This window comes from Nipponia nippon, unplaced genomic scaffold, assembly GCF_047370975.1.
Source record: "Nipponia nippon isolate SJK-2023a ecotype South Korea unplaced genomic scaffold, ASM4737097v1 scaffold_8, whole genome shotgun sequence".
Classification (NCBI taxonomy): domain Eukaryota; kingdom Metazoa; phylum Chordata; class Aves; order Pelecaniformes; family Threskiornithidae; genus Nipponia; species Nipponia nippon.
The window spans coordinates 40735911-40753215 of NW_028262402.1; the positions used below are offsets into that span (position 1 = coordinate 40735911).

A 17305-nucleotide genomic window follows, 5' to 3' on the forward strand; every position below is an offset into this window, starting at 1 on the left:
GTCGTCCTATCACTCATTACTAGGGACAAGAGACCGACCCCCACCTTGCTACAACCTCCTTTCAGGTAGTTGCAGAGAGCAATAAGGTCTCCCCTCAGCCTCCTCTTCTCCAGACTAAACAACCCCAGTTCCCTCACCCACTCCTCATAAGACTTGTGCTCCAGACCCTTCACCAGCTTCATTGCCCTTCTCTGGACACGCTCCAGCACCTCGATGTCCTTCCTGTAATGACAGGGCCAAAACCGAACACAGTACTCGAGGTGCGGCCTCACCAGTGCTGAGTACAGGGGCACTATCACTTCCCTGGTCCTGCTGGCCACACTATTCCTGACACAGGCCAGGATGCCATTGGCCGTCTTGGCCACCTGAGCACACTGCTGGCTCATGTTCTGGCGGCTGTCAACCAACACCCCCAGGTCCTTTTCCGCCAGGCAGCTCTCCAGCCACTCCTCCCCCAGCCTGTAGCATTCCATGGGGTTGTTGTGACCAAAGTGCAGGACCCGGCACTTAGCCTTATTGAATCTCATACAGTTGGCCCCAGCCCAACTATCCAGCTTGTCCAGGTCCCTCTGCAGTTGCCCTTTATGTGAAAGAGTAGTGTAAATGCATGGAGCTCTGCCTTGGGATGGGCAACGAGCCAGCTGAGAGCATGTCGGTCAGGTGTGGGGAGCGGGTGACATGGTGGCTGCCTGCTGATTCTTTCTGATCAAGAAGAAGAATGAAGTTGTCTTCAGAAAACTGGAGGGAGATTCATGTTTGCAGACCCTTGTCTTCATGGGGGACTTGAATCACTTCAGTATATGCTGGAGGGACAACACAGCAGGGCACAAGCAATCCAGGAGGTTTCTGGAGTGCTTTGATGATAACTTCTTGCCACAGGTGATCAACAGGCTGATGAGGGGAGACACATTGCTGGACCTCATACTTACAAACAAGCAAGAACTGGTCAGTGATTTAAAGATCAGGGGCAGCCTTGTCTGCAGCAACCTTGAGATGATGGGAGTTCAGGATCCTGAGAGGAGGGTGAAAGGCAAAAAGCAGGATCACAACCCTGGATTTCAGGAGAGCAGACTTGGGCATTTTCAGGGACCTACTTGAAGGTATCCAGTATAATATCAGCCTGGAGAGAATAAGGGTCCATGAGAGCTGGTTGATTTTCAAGGATCACCTCCTCCAAGATCAACAATGGTCCATTCCAATGAGCAAGAAGTCAAGCGAGGTAGCAGGAGGCTTGCATGGATGAACAAGGACCTCCCCTGACTAAACTGAATGTGAAATGAAGGATACAAGATGCAGAAGCAGGGACAGGAGACCAGGAGGAATTTAGAGACATTGTCTACGCATGCAGGGCTAGGGTTAGGAAAGCCAAAATCTGTGTGGAGTTTAATATGGTGAGGGACATGAAGGGCAACAAGAGGCTTCTGTAAGTACATCAGCAGCAAAACAATGACAAGGGATAAAGTGGGCTCACTGCTGAAAACAGCATGGGCTCTGGTAGCAAAGGACATAAAAAAGGCGAAAGCACTCAATGCCTGCTTTGGCTCTGTCTTTAAAGGTAACACTTGCCTCCAGCAATCCCAGGTCCCTGTGACTCAGTCTCAGTGGAAGAGGATCAGATCAGGGAATATTTAAAAAACTGGACATACACATGTCCAAGGGAAATGATGTGATGCACCTATGAATGCTGAGAGAGCCTCCCCCATGGCTATCAGGGGAGGTTCCTGAGGACTGGAAGAAAGCATGTCAATCCTATGTTCAAGAAGGAGGATCTGGGAAACTAGAGCAGTCAGCCTTACGCCAATCCCTGGGAAGGTGATGGAGCATATAAAGGACAAGAAGATCATTGGGAGTAGTCATCATGAACTTACAAAGGGGAAATGATGCTTAACCGACCTGACAGCCCTCTCTGATGAAATGACTAGTTCAGTGGATGAGGGGAGAGCAGTGGATGTTGTTTATCTTGACTGTAGTGAGGCTTTTGACACCATCTCCCACAAAATGATCACAGAGGGACTGATGAGGTATAGGTGATTCTCATTCTGTGTGATTCTGTTACTGATTTCCTTGCAGTATGCTCAAAGAGAGTATACAAAATCAACCCCATGATAATCAGAAAAACAGCTACAAGATAAAAATGAATTTAGGATCAAAATATCTATTAATATGCTTACTCAAATCAGCAAACTACTAAGCACTCTACAAGAGAGACACCTGCCTGTCACTGCAGCAGGATAAGGATGTCAAGTCCTAAGTAAAATGATATTCTCAGGGGAGCATGTATCCGAAGAAATAATCAAAAATTGCAAATTGGAGGTAACAAAGGTAATTAGTGACATTTAAAATATATGTACCTATATACACAGCCATATATATGTATGTATAGATGCATCTATGCCTACATACACAGATATGTAGAAATATATACATCTACATGTAAAATATATAAATTATATGTGGATTCTACATGTATGCATACAAGTAGGATATATGTATACAAATGTAAGCACATATTGATAAAATGTTTTGATATACTGTACACTCTAAACAAACAAACACAAATTTAAGAAAAAAGTCACCATCAGCAACACTAATAAAAAACTCAATATTCTCTCAGCTAAGTACCAAAATTGAAACACCAAGTCTATTTTTTCCCCACCACATAAACAAACACACCATGATATACTGAGAGTATTTAACTCCATTTAACACTGAAGTCACCAGATATAACTGAGAAAAAAACACCTCTCTGTCTCTAATCTAACACCTCAAGACCAATACAATGGGAAACCAAGAAATTTGCAGAAAGTGAGCTGCACTCTTCAAGTCACAAAGAAGAGCCTGCTATGAAAAATAGTCAGGTTTTTCTCAAGTCAAAATATAAGAGCATAACTAAATTATTTCAGCCACTAAAGTAAGATTACAATAACCTTAGTAGATTTTGCTTTAAACATTGCAGGGTTGACACTACATGAAGACACTACAAACTGGACTGCAGCAAGACTCAAAGATTTGATGCCTTGTCCTGCCAATAACAATATTTAAGATTCATACTATTGTTCAGGTTAGAGATAGTTCTGGTGCTGACATCTGACAAGAGTGTGAACTAAAGTTTCCTCCTATCCTTGGAGGGTAATATTAAATAAAACCTTTATGTCCTGCACATACCAACAGTTTAAGAGTAAACTGTGGCTTCCCAGAGATGTAAATGAAATGAACAGCTACTTTCACTCCAGAAGCTATGTAACTGTGCTGCAAATAGAGTTAATGTTCATCACACCCACCACTTCAGGTGATGTAGGCTTTGTTTCACCACCACAGTTTTGGTGAATACGCTGGGATTCTGAGTACCTCCGCTACCCCCATTACCAAGGGAATATAAGAGAGTTTGGGGTAATTCAGGAAATCCCTAGATTCCATTACCCGTAGTTTAGAAATACAACACAGTGACAGGCACTATGAATTATGCCTTCTCAGGGGAATGGCATAGATACTATGAAATGGTTTATAGCACACAGCAAAGAATAACCTGAAAATCCCAGAGCAGCAAAATAAGGGCTGACTAGAAATCCGACTGCCTCATAATTTACAGCACGGAGGTAAACAGCAGCGGCGGGGGGGGGAAGGGCAATATTGTTACAAAAGAAGTGGCTGTAAAACTATCAGGGATAGATTTGGACTAGAAACTAATCAAAGGAATGAAGTCCTGGCACACACTTCCAGTAACAACACACGGGCAAGAAGTTCTAATTCATTTTAGAACCGAGCTTAGTATATTCACAAACAGTTTAATATTCCTGGGTACCTGTGACAGCAAGGCTCAATTCCCAGTGAATCAAGCAAACCTCTCCAGTTTGATGTTCAGAGTTCCACCAGAGCTCTGCGCCACCGAGACACAGACCACTGAGAGCTCAGCAGTAAACACAAAGTTCTAATCCTGATATTTAGCATAATTTTAAAACAAAAATTGCAGAGATGCATTGCAGATAATCTTCAGAAACAAACAGCAAGATTTAACATTCTTCAAGAACGTGAAAATGGAAAGGCTACCAGGGACACTAAATAGATCCAGAAAATCCGTACTGAAGGCAAACATTAAAGATATCACAAGGAAATGCATTTCGCAGCTACTTCAGGAGTTTGAAATTAAACTCAGTGAGATGAAGAGTGCTTTGCAAAAACAAAGCCAGCAAAGAAAGCTGGTGGCTTCTTGAAGACATCTACTATGCAGGATGGATCCTGTAAATACTGTCTGTTCTAAATACTTAGACAAATTTATCTTCCACACTTCAGAAGTATGTGACACACCTTTACTGACATTGGGTGGGATTTTCAAAAACACCTGCTCTTCTGTAGACCAGAGTTAGACCGGAGTACTTCTTCAAAATTTTGGTCCTGGCTAATTTGCCGAAAAAGACTACCCCTTAAAGAAAACATTTCTTTTAGTGCCTACAGACATAGTTACTGTTAAACTGAAAAAAACTCTTGCTAACAAACTGACAGATACGCAGAACAGAGCAAGAAGTTATGATTGCACAAGAAACAGAGCACCAGACCAGTTTGCTCACAGACCCTTAGAGACTTTCTTTTCCAATTGATTTTAGCACCTACTGTAAAAATTTCAGACAGTATGACTAAGGTGTCAGCTGAAAGAGTATTTTCCTGGATCTGCCTATACTGCATATGAAAGAAGACACTAAATGAAGGAAGCTAGTTTCCTTCCTTTCTTCCTCTAGAGCTTGCTTCTAATAATTACGACTGTGCTTCTGGTCTGTTTTCAAAAAGGGGGAGGGTGGGGAAGGCAGGCAGGAAGCAGACAGGGAGAGAGAGACAAAGCAGTGGAGAAAACAGACAGATTTGCAAATCAGATTGTCTTTTTCAACTCCAAAAGTTTGAAATTGATGATGGGAAAGTGGAGATAGGAAGGGAGATGGGGTATTTTCCACACTATTTGTCAAAGAATTTTCTGCCAGCATTAAATGAAAACTGAGCACTCAATGTGATACTTTTATAAGACTAAGTTTTAAACAAGGATAACTAAAAAAAATTATCAATTAAAGAAAAAAAAAAAGGAACAACCAAATGCTTCAATCATGAAGTCAACACAGTTCTAAGATCTTGGCCTAGGAAGATGAGAAGTTGTAAAGACCTCTTTTTCTCCTCAGATTCTTTCCATTAATTCTGGAGTTGTTGCTTTCTTTAACTTAAGTAAGAGTTTGGCTTTTGTCTACATAGATTTCTATTATTTTGGCTTTTTTTATTCATTAAGAACCAATAGAAAAATAGTTTTATCTATGTACTGACTCCTTGAGAAGGTAAGGAGAAACTTCAGTATTCTGTACTACAAAAAATACAGCATATTTGAAATTCTTAATTTGTATTGCTAACTACTGAAACTACTTCCTGAAACTGTGCATTTTATATAAGCCATTTAGCATAAGCCTTCTTTTTCCATAATAGAAATGTCAACAAGAAACTTGTAGCCAAAGACAGTTCAATAAGAAAGATTAGCAGACATTGAATTACAATGATACTGATCAAATGTATACATATATAACCTGTCAAGTATAAATCACATACTAGTGATATGGAAAAATACTATCATTCTCTAGGAGAGAAAACATTTGAGCACACAGTAAAACATATATGATCAGTTTGCCAAACTCTTTTCCATAAAATTAGAAGATTGGTTGTATAGAAAAACATACAGAAAAGACTTCAAACACTTCAAAATAGGTATGTTGTCCATCTTTCTGTTGCCTCAAGTTCAGACCATATGTTCAAAAAAGTACTTCTTTTAATTACATATTTAAACGAGATGTCTGTGACAAATTCTAAGACGTTGTTTTGCAGTGAATAGCAAAGAATACATTTTGAGAAATTTTAAGTTCAGTGATTTGGCCGACTCAGTCTGCAATATCCTAAACTGCAACCAACAAGCAGTACCATGCAAACCTTGATTACCTGACTTTAAAAATGTCTTCTTTGCTGTCCCTAGTCCTCTCACACATACATATATTTTTGAGAATAATTCCAGAAGATAATAAAGCCTATCAGTCCATTGATGAATTTCACAAATTCCAGTGATTGCCTCTTTCAATACAATTTCCCATTAAACTTGCCTATATTTATTGACTTTTGAAAACCCAATCAGTAGGCCTTTTAAATATGAGAAGAACAATGCATCATTTTTCCTGTAAAGATTTCAACAAACACTGGGATGACAATTTAGGTCAGAGGCATCAAAAATCATATTTCTAGGTTTTTTTCCCCAAGAAACTTAGATACTGACTCCTTACAATAAAATTATTTCTGCCTGGGAAGCAAAAACAAGCATCCATGCCAATGATTTCTGCATCCCAACTGCAGTTCTTCAAGGCATAACCACAGTTTGAGGGAATATTGAAAGGAATATAATTTGTCTAACACAGTAGTGATGAACACTGTGCATGCCTCTGAAACTAAGAAGTGAAAAATGGACAATTTCCTGACAATCCAGTTAAAGTTACCAATTGTCTTCTGCCATTACCTTAATTTTAAGGAATTCAGCAGTCTAGTCAATTCGTATAATTCATTCCATCCTTCATTTCTTTTCCATGACTCAAATAATGCAGCACTAATCTTACAGATTCAGTGTAAAGAAATGGTGTGTGAGACCTAAGATAAAGCTTAAATCACTGTACTTTAAACCTTTAGCCACAGGCCTACATAGACTTTTGCTGACTCATCAGATTTTATTCTAATTAAATTAGGCTTAAAGCCTTTCTAAGTTTAGGGCATTTAGCTTCTCCAATTAAATGTTTGTGTCACTAACCATATTGGCATTTTGTTACTTTCAGTGGAGATTCGTAGTTCTCTGACCCAATGCTCATCACAGAAGTATAATTTTTAAAGACCATCCCTACTCAAAAACTGATAATAATATCCTAAGAGTCAAAATATATCAGAGAGGGTCTACATAAACTGTCATCTACTGGTAGGCTTCCAAAAGCTTTACATCTTGTGGAACGGAATGGTATGAAAATATACTGTTGCACAAAAATATCTCTAAGGCAAGATACTGCTTTGCAAGTGGAACAATAGTCTTTTGGAGAAAATTCAGACTTAAAGGTAATGCAATCACTAAATACTTACTTAGCTCTGATCACATCACAATCCTTTTGGGAGAGTTCTTCCTGTTTCACAGCTACCTGAGATGACAAGTTGCTGCATATACTGTGCAATTCTTTCATTTGTTCTCTTGCCTCTGCTAAATCAGTTTCCAAATTCTGCAAAGAAAGCATTTGAAATATATTAAAGATAATGTATAAGAAAGAGTTAAAATCTATTATGCATGTTATCTGCATATATAGACATATGGATGTGCACATACATACATGCATATATTTATTGTAGTCTAAGGAAATATACATAGGTATATGTGCACGTATGCATATATGAAAAATGTGAAACACCAGAAAAAAAGGTATATTTCAAATTTTAAGTGGTCACCTATTCTTTACTGTAGGAATTTTTCCTTCATTCATTTGTCTGCTGCATGTGGAAGGAGAAACCTGAATCAAATCTTTGCAAAGCAATAGTACACTACTTAACTACTGAACGGATTAAGCCTTGTTTTCTGTATAGAAATCAAACACAAAAAAACCACTCCTAACAAAAAACAGCTATACATTCATTGTTTTAAGTTCCCCAAAAATTGCACAGTATTGTACACATGAACTATGAATCATTGGTACAGATTCGTTTTTGAGACTGCTTGTTAAATTTGCTCTGATTTCACCTTCCAATTCAGTGCAAGGAATAGTTTCTTCAGGAAAAGAAATAGTGTACAAGAAAATTTCTGGAAATGCTCGTTGAAAACAATGTAAACAAACAATAGTTTGCCTTTTACATTAAGCCTTTCTGTAGAAGTTAGTCAGCAAAGTGTGAAGTTATATCTGGGAAACACAGCAGCAAGGCAGCTTACACAAGCAAGACTTCGATCTCTACATAGTGACCTTACTAGAGTTCTCTGGAGTTTTAGCAGCTTGGAAGAGTACTTTAGTCCTTAAGAAGCTTTATATGACTATTCTCCACAGAGTGTTTTGAGGCAACAATGGAAATAGAAATATTACAGCAATATCCAGAGCAGAGTTTCGGAAGGTGGCAACGGCCTTAGACCTGCTTTGGTATTATGCTACTCACAAACACAATCAGTTGTTCTCAGTAAGGTAAATATTCCAGGATTCATCCATAATTTAAATACCTCCTAGTAGGACAGCATCCCTAATCTACTGCCAACAGTATATTAGTTTATCTTTCATTTACATACAGACTTAGTTAAAGAAATAAAGCAATGCACATTTTTCCCTTTCAGCAAAGATGACTCAAATATTGAAGGTATCAAAACATTTATATGACTGAAAAGCAAATAATTAATTGTCTCTCTTTAAAATAGCATAAAAATGCCTTATACATATTTGGATGCATAAGAAGTGTACTATAATCAACTTCTTTGAATTTGGACAACAATTATCACATCCTGTTAATAACAGTAACATTAATGTGAAGAAATGGCAAAATTTATGAGTGAATGACATAGGAAAACTATTTCTTTCATGATAAATCTCAGGCTATATACCTGGTGTACCCAACTAATGAGTTGTCATTCAATCTCAAAGGCTGGGTAGCAAAAATTATTTTTTCTCACATAACAAAAGATTTCAGAATGACAGGAGACAGTTCGTTCTGTCAACACATGAAAATATTGAAATGTGATAAAGTATTTATAACTTACAGTGAAACAATCTTTCTCCTCAGTGGTTTTTTTTCATAGCAGCTAAAAGTTATTGCATATGCGAACAAAAATGAAAACAGTTCACATTTTCTGTGAATAAATCCTATTTGCCTATCTTTCACACCACACTATAGAGGTGCAGAGGTTTTTCACGACAGAGATTAAAAAAAAAATCTGCTCTTACTAATGCCTAAATTCCCATCATCCATTGCAGGGTACAGTACAAAGAATAGGTAATAAATGATTTTGGCACAAATATAACTTTAGAAGTTATACAATGGCAGAATTTAAAAACAGAAAAAAAAAAAAACATCTTTCACTCCTTCACCCCATTTGTGACATATGCGACTTCAGATTTTGATTTCAACTAACAAATTAATCAGTTCAACCTTTTGAACTGATTTTGAAACCTTGACTTTTTCAGAAATCAGAAGCATTACTGAAAGAGCAAAACATGAAAAAAGGGGCAAGGAGGGACTGGTTATACAAATAGCTTATATACTGAAATATCATATATTGAGGCATTCAGTAGACCTTTCGTCCATAAGTCAGAAATCTAAGATTATGAAATAACCTATAATCTTTTACACTCAATTTCTGAGTATCTCCATTTTATAAAATCACATGGAATTTATTATGTTGTCTTTTAGTTGATACAGTAGCCGAGAAGGTAGTTTCATTGCATAAACATGCAGACTGAAAGTTTGCTCAATACAAATTCTCCTAAACCTGATTTTCAAATTAAAGCTAACTTCAATTGTACATACAGACAGTTTAGAATTCAATCTTTTAAAGCATATAAAAGCAAAATATGTGCCATTTAAAATACAGTAAGTCAAAACATCTAATAATTCAGTTATATGAGGAAGAAAATGCTTATTTTAGAGAAAAATACAAGACACAGTAAACGATATGATACTTATTTATAACAGTACTGAAAGTGAAGCATGAAAAATCACTCTAGTCATTATTGCTAGCCATGAAAAGTGGTGATCCTAACTAAAATGAAAGAAAGATAAATACCAGAATAATAATTTAAGGCAAAACATTACAGGAATATTTTGATCATATCAAGCCCAAGAACTATAAATTCAGAAAAATCAGAGAAAAGGTGAATTTAAAAGAACTTCAAACATGAAAAGCATAGCACACAGACAAGGCATGAGGCAGAATAGCTGTGCATAGATTACGGACGCACTGTGAATTAACACTAAGGTTTTGTTATTTGTCGCTTCAAACACTTAGAAAGTCACTTTCAAATACAGTAGCTTTGTTTTCATGTTTTTTCTTGTTATGTACTAGGACAGAAGTGAGAGTATTTTTTCAAGGTCCTATCTCAATAAAACTAATTTTTCCATGGAACTAAAATCCATGTCTCCTTTTGACAGAGATGGCTGTTTCTCGGAGTGTTTGTGTCATTCTAAAAGAGAACACCTTTCCCTGTTTCTTTGAAAGCCCCCACCTTCAGATTTTAGGAACTTTAAAAAGCACTTTGCTAACTAGAAAAAAAAGAAACAAACACAAAACCAAAACGGTAGGCAATTGTGCTATCTTTTATGTCACCTCCACTTAAAATGTGCCAGCCTGATATTTTTTGTGTCTACATGCAACGCCTTTTGTGACTGTGTAAGTTTGGGAAAACATACGTTCTTATTATTAAACAATAATGTAAGTAACCTCCAGCCAAAGAATAACAGAATAATTCAAATGCCTAATTCATTCTTAAATATGGAGACACATCCATGCATACGGTGGCTGATTGACAGCTTTTCCACTTGTGCACTTTCGGGAGATACAGAAAGTTGATATAAGCCCTGGGAAGTACAGAAGAGTAATTCTCAAGAACTACTTTAAGGCAGAAAGCAAAGCCCTATGCTAATTTTTTGTACACCGTACATTATTTATATGAAGGTATATATCAGAAAGGCAAACAATAACACACAATTGCCACCCTTTTAGCCACGTTATCAGGTCTCTTCCTGTTAATCTGCCTCACTTGGATTTCAGCTAATATGAAGAATCTTCAAAGAAATATTCCTTAAATGGACAAACTAGCTATAGAAGCTTTTTCTCTCTCAATTTGAAAAAGTTGAATTTTAGACCCCAGTTCAGCTTATAGTAGGTCTGGAAACAACCAGTCTTTGAAAGTGACAAGTGACACCTTTCTGCACAGAAAATGGTTTAAAGACTGGAGAGAAAAAAAAAAAAAAAAAAAAAAAGGGCTAGTAACATTTAGTTCATCTTCTGAACAGAGGGCCACTTTTCCAAAAGAAGAATCTGTTATTTAGATCTAGCATTTCTATAATTTAATACACATTTTAAAAACAATGTTGGGGTAGCTTACATTGGTAAGGTTTCATTTTATTCTTCCACATATATAGGAGACTAACATGAATAATGTCTGCATACGTCATCTACAATATTGTTAAATATAGCGTTTATTACTGAAAAACATGTACAAAAAGAATGCTGGCTCAACTCCTAAACTCAAGCCTGAGAGTCAGAACTGACTTTCAGAAGGCGATATAATTTCTGAATTCAAATTATTTTTATCTATAACCATTTTTCCAATCACTTGAGAAAAACAATAAAATGCCATTATTGAATTTGCTCATAAATTACTTTTTAAAAGCATTTCAGGGATATGTTATATTGGGGTGTATATATTAGAACATCATCTGCAGCCCAATATCATGTAGTGTGATAGTGTCGTATTTGGCCTTCATGGATAAGGAAATTATTATTCTTTGTTGTTTATAAGCATCCTGTTAAGAGCCAATCTGGCATCCAATATTGATTCTCGAGTGTTGAGTAATAGAAATGGGGAATGTCAGGAACAGAGGGAGAAATTAATTTAAACTGAAACAAATTTTCAAGCAAATATTTACAGGAAGAGTATATGTAAAAACAGTGATGAACTACAAAAATAACTTTCTGTGATTTTACAAATTATTATTTTACAAAATATTGATAAAAACCAATGAGACACTATATTACTACTTCCTAGAGGTCAAATATGACTTTTCCCTCTTGCAGATAGTAATTTTAATATGCTTCTCAATCCTTCCAATAGTACTGGGAAATAATCAACTTCACCTAACTCTGTCCACTAGCAAAGGTGTATAGTCACTTGCCTAACACCACAGAAGGAGGGAGGGCAGGGGGGAGGGTAGACAGAAGCTAAGGCATCAGACTCATGGGCACGTGAAGGCTGGCAGGGACCTGGGGAGCTCACCAGTGCCAGTCACAGCCCCTGCCTAAGGCAGGTTCAACCAGGGGGTCCGACCAGGCTGCTCAGGGTTTTACAAAATCAGGGGCTGAAATCTCCTAATGACGGAGATGGCCCAACCTCCATGGCCCCCAGCGCCACTCTAGGGCTGTCCTTCTGGGGAAAAGGGTTGTCCTTCTCTCCAACCTCAGCTCTTCCTGTTTCAGCTTGTGCTGCCTCTCACCCTTCCATCATGCAAAGCTGTGAAGAACCCGGCTGCATCTCCTCCATCCCCTCCTGTTGGTGCTGGAGATGCTGTTGGATGGACCCAGCCCCAGAGCCATCCCTTCTCCTGGCTGAACCAGCCCGTCCCACAGCCTCTCCTTGCAAGGCAAGGTCTCCAGCCCCACTGTCTCACCTTCAGCCAGTTTCATAGAATCATAGAATGCTTTGGGATGGAAGGGACCTTTAAAGGTCATCTAGTGCATCCCCCCTGCAATTGGCAGGGACATCTACAACTAGATCAGGTTGAGCAGAGCCCCATCCAGCCTGGCCTTGAATGTTTCCAAGGATGGGGCATCTACCACCTCTCTGCGCAACCCGTTCCAGTGTTTCACTACCCTCATTGTAAAAAATTTCTTCCTTATATCTAGTCTGAACCTACACTCCTTTAGTTTACAACCATTACCCCTTCTCCTATCACTATTGGCCCTGCTAAAAAGTCTGTCCACATCTTTCTTACAAGCCCCCTTGAAGTATTGAAAGGCCGCAATAAGGTCTCCCCACAGCCTTCTCTTCTCCAGGCTGGACAACCCCAGCTCTTGCAGCCTTTCCTCATAGCAGAGGTGTTCCAGCCCTCTGACCATTTTTGTGGGCCTCCTCTGGACCCGCTCCAACACGTCCATGTCCTTCCTGTGCTGAGGACCCCAGAGCTGGACGCAGTGCTCCAGGTGGGCTCTCACCAGAGCAGAGTAGAGGGGCAGAATCACCTCCCTCGACCTGCTGGCCTCGCTTCTTTTGATGCAGCCCAGGATATGGGTGGCTGTCTGGGTTGCGAGAGCATGTTGCTGGCTCATGTCCAGCTTTTTGTCTGTCAGTACCTCCAAGTCCTTCTCGGCAGGGCTGCTCTCAATCCCTTCATCCCCCAGCCTGTATTGATACTGGGGACTGCCCCGACCCAGGTGCAGGAACTTGCACTTGTCCTTGTTGAACCTCAGGAGGTTCACACAGGCCCATTTCTCCAGCTTGTTCAGGTCCCTCTGGATGGCATCCCATCCCTCAGGCGTATCAGCTGCACCACTCAGCTCGGTGTCATCTGCAAACTTGCTGAGGGTGCACTCGATCCCACTATGTCATTGATGAAGATATTGAACAGCACTGGCCCCAGCACAGACCCCTGAGGGACGCCACTTGTCTCTGATCTCTATCTGGACATTGAGCCATTGACCACTACCCTCTGGATGTGACCATCCAGCCAGTTTGCTATGCACCAAACATTCCACCCGTCAAATCCATATCCTTCCATTTTAGAGAGAAGGATATTGTTGGGGGAGAGGAGGATATTGCTGGGGGAAATGTTTACGGATATCTTTCTTGTACTGCACCCAAAAATCAGTGCAGTACCTACAGTACTGAGCAGAGGGGGTCAATTCCTCTCCTGGCTCTCAGGGCCATGCCCTGCTCATGCCTCTCTAGGCGCTGCTGGCCCTCGTTGCTGCCTCGGTGCATGGGGCTGGCCTCAATGCAGCTTGCTGCCTGCCAGTGCCCAGGACTGTCCCCCAGGGCTGATTCCCAGCCCCTGTGCACTGCAGGGCCCTGCCTTCCCAGGGCAAGACTCATCATTTGTTCTGGTTAAGGCTCCTGTTGGTCCATTTCTGTCAAGGTCCCCCTGGATGGCAGCAGAGCCCTCAAGCACATCCACTTCCCTCCCATTTGGTTTCATCTGCAAACTTGATGAGCGTGCCCGCTGTCCCCTCTTCCAGGTCACTGATAAAGATTTTAAACAAGACAGGTCCAGGATAGATCCTGCATTACACCAGTTATTACCAGCCTTCAGACAGAGTACAACCCATTAACCACACCTCTCTGAACCCAAACATGCAAATAGTTCTTTTAAACATGTTGTCCACCCATCCAGCTGTAACATCCTAACCTGGGTACAAGAATACAGCACGACAGTGCCAAAAATCTTGCTAAAGTTAAGGTCAATCACATCCAAGCTCTCCTCTTGTCCACAGACACAATCATTTTATCACAAAAGACAATCAGGTTGCTCAGGAACAATTCACCCTTGGTAAATCCATGACTGTTTCTGGTCACTTTCTCAATTATGTGCCCAGAAATTACTTCCAAGACAACTTACTTTGTCATTTTCCCAGGGACTGAAGCGAGGCCAACCCTTTGTTCTTGGATTATCTTTTTCATCAGGGACCTCCCATGATCTCTACACTACTTTTGAAAGATGATAGGCAGCAGCCTGACAGTGACATCAGCCAACTCTCTCAGCACCCTTGGATGCAGTTCAGCTGGTCCAATGGATGTGTACTAGCCAAGTTCTCTCAGGTATCTCCCAACTCATCCACTGTTAGTACTCCTCCTTGAACTCTACCTCTAGGCACAAATGCTTGGCGGAATCTTGGTGGAGAAGACTGAGGCAAAGATGCCACTCAGTACCTCTGCTGTATCTGTTACCTGCTGTCACTAATTCATCCTTCCCTTTCAGCAACAGGCCCCCGCTTTCCTTGTTCAGCCTTTTACTACTAAAGTAGTGCAAGAAACTCATTATACCTGTCATCACTTGCAAGTCTCAACTGTAGGTAAGCTAACACCATCCTTGAGTGCCCAGACAATGTTTCTGAACTTCTAGCTTTCACTGTTTCCACTTCCTGAATATCACTTTTCACCCCCGCCCTACATTGGAGTTTGGGGATTAATTCTGTTTAACCAAGCTGGTCTCCTGACACAACCAGTTGTTTCCCTAAGTACCGCACTGGACCATACTTAGGCTTGGAGGAAGCTGTCTTTAAAGACCTGGTTATTTTCCTGAGCTGTTTTACCTTTCAGTGCTGCTTCTCATGGGAATCCACCTACCACTTCCTGGAACAAGCTGAAGACTCTCCTCCTTAATTCCAGGTCTATACTGTGCTACTCTCCTTCCTTCGTCTTCTCAGGATCTTGGTCTTCACAATTTCATGGTCACTATAGCCAAGGCTGCCATTGATTATTTTTTCCTTAATCAGTTCTTCCTCATTTGTGAACAGCAGATTCAGCTGTGTGCCATTCCTGGTTGGCTCAAGGAATACCCACCTCAAGAAGTTACCTCTGTCACACTCTAGACACCACCTTGGCCTGCTTGTAACCCCACTCTGAAACACAGGCACTACTTATTCTCATCCTTGTAATCACATGGCTACAACACACCTTTTTCTCTTGAGCATGCTTTATCAGCCAAGAAGACAGATACACTAAAAGTTATTCTGCTTTTCACTGAAGGTGTGGGTAACAATGATTTTCAATAATTTATCCAGTATTACAAGCACTGCATTTGACAACTTGAAAACTATTAGATCAGTTTAGTACACACTAGATTTTCTCCCCCAAGTATCAACAAATCATTTGTTGTCTTGGGAATCCTACAGTCCTTTCATCATAACCACTCCAAACGCTTCAATTTGCAAGAACTTTACTTCCCAAGTTACCAGATCTGAATGAAGCTCTTTACAAAGGGTTTCCATCAGCACAACAATCAGACATGTCACCAAAACCATTGAATTTCCTCCCTAGTGGAGGAAAAAAAGATGCTTCTGGGCAAGATGTTGATTGGATAGTTACTACATTGAATATACCAGAAGGTCATGTACTTTGATAGTGTAAAAGAGCATAGCGTTGTAAGCGTTCATTAGCCATTTAAATAGAAGAATCCACTAAATAGGCGTGTATATAAGCAGCCATCAAACACTCTGATACCATGTTTGTGGCTTATTTCTTACAGGCATTTAAAAAGAACTTGCCAGTTTTCACCAGCAAACAAGACAAAGTACCATTTAAATAAGAGATACAATATTCTGTACGATGTATTCAATTATTTCCTTCTTCATTTTATCATAAACAGTAAAAATAACTTTTTAATATATTAGATACAATAATAAAGTCTCTCACAGAGTGGAGCCCTCTGGAGGCTAGGACACAATTTATTCAAAATTGCAGTTAAAGTTTTAAAATGTTCTTCCAAAACAACAAATATCAAGTCCACTGCAATCAAATTATAGGTAAGTAAATTATACATTGAGGAAAAAAAATGTGAATGATAATACTTTGAAGCTTTTATTATTTCACATATATATATATTATCTTAAAATACAGTATCTTTTATTTTTTACTGATTACATTTTAAGATGACTATTTGAAGTCAGATTCCTGCTTTGCAACATCAATTTTTAAAAAGCTGTGGGTCTTAAGTGAAGGAATGTAAATGAATGCAAGTCCCCACTGGTAGATTTGAATATATAACTTGTTATTTAAAGAAAATAACTTGTAGTGCAAATGTCTGGAGAAGTTAATTCTGAAATACCATCCAGGAGTCCATTCCACTTCATACCTTTATTCTGGCATCATTGCCAGATTTTTCTGTTTTCCATTGTGTCTCCTGCTTCCTCAGTTTCTCCAGGTCATTTAGCAGGTCAGCACAGCGTGTATTTAATCCCTTATTTTCCTCCTCCAGATTTTTTATAACCAGTCTGTTTTGCTCTTCCTTCTTCTGTGCACACTCCTCAGTGTCCTGTAGAACAGTACCACAAGGGCCGATAAACAAAAAAAGTGAGAACTAATCAGCAAATATAAACTGTGCAGTTTTACCCTCACAGCAGCTTCTTCTATATTTGATGGCCAAGGTCACCTGTGTACTTTTATTGGCCCCTTTCATGCAGGTGGAAGGGTCATATTTTTTAGCTGGATGACAGCTTTGATGAGTATACATTTGCAAAGAGCCCATTAATTGATCAAGCTGCCTTTGATGCTGTCCCCAGCTATTTTTGAGACCCACACAGACATATCCTCCCAGACCTCGGCTTTATCAATTAATAATGCCAGTCCCATCAGAATCTAATTACAAGAAGCCACATCTTCACACTCCTACTTTCTTTGCTCCATTTCCATCATTAACTATTTATCTGAAAGTTATAAAGCTTGGATTCTTGCCTTTAAAGCATCTTCCTCAGAGTTGGTATGTGAGAAAATGGCAAGGTATAGCAAGGCCTAAGGCAATTTTTTCTCCAAGCTTGTCACTTTCTGTGCCACGAAGGCTGACATTGCTTAAAGAACTACTT

General features: G+C 39.6%; 1 protein-coding gene across 1 annotated transcript in view; it reads right to left on the bottom strand.

The window, feature by feature from the left end:
* The window catches only part of CNTLN (centlein), a 196653-nt gene that overhangs the window by 131828 nt on the left and 47520 nt on the right, over positions 1 to 17305 (bottom strand). Inside the window, exons 6-7 of the mRNA XM_087741617.1 lie at positions 16579 to 16758; positions 7132 to 7265 (exon numbers count right to left, since the gene is read on the bottom strand). Coding sequence (XP_087597743.1) covers positions 7132 to 7265; positions 16579 to 16758 — 314 coding nt within the window. The remainder of the gene's footprint in view (positions 1 to 7131; positions 7266 to 16578; positions 16759 to 17305) is intronic.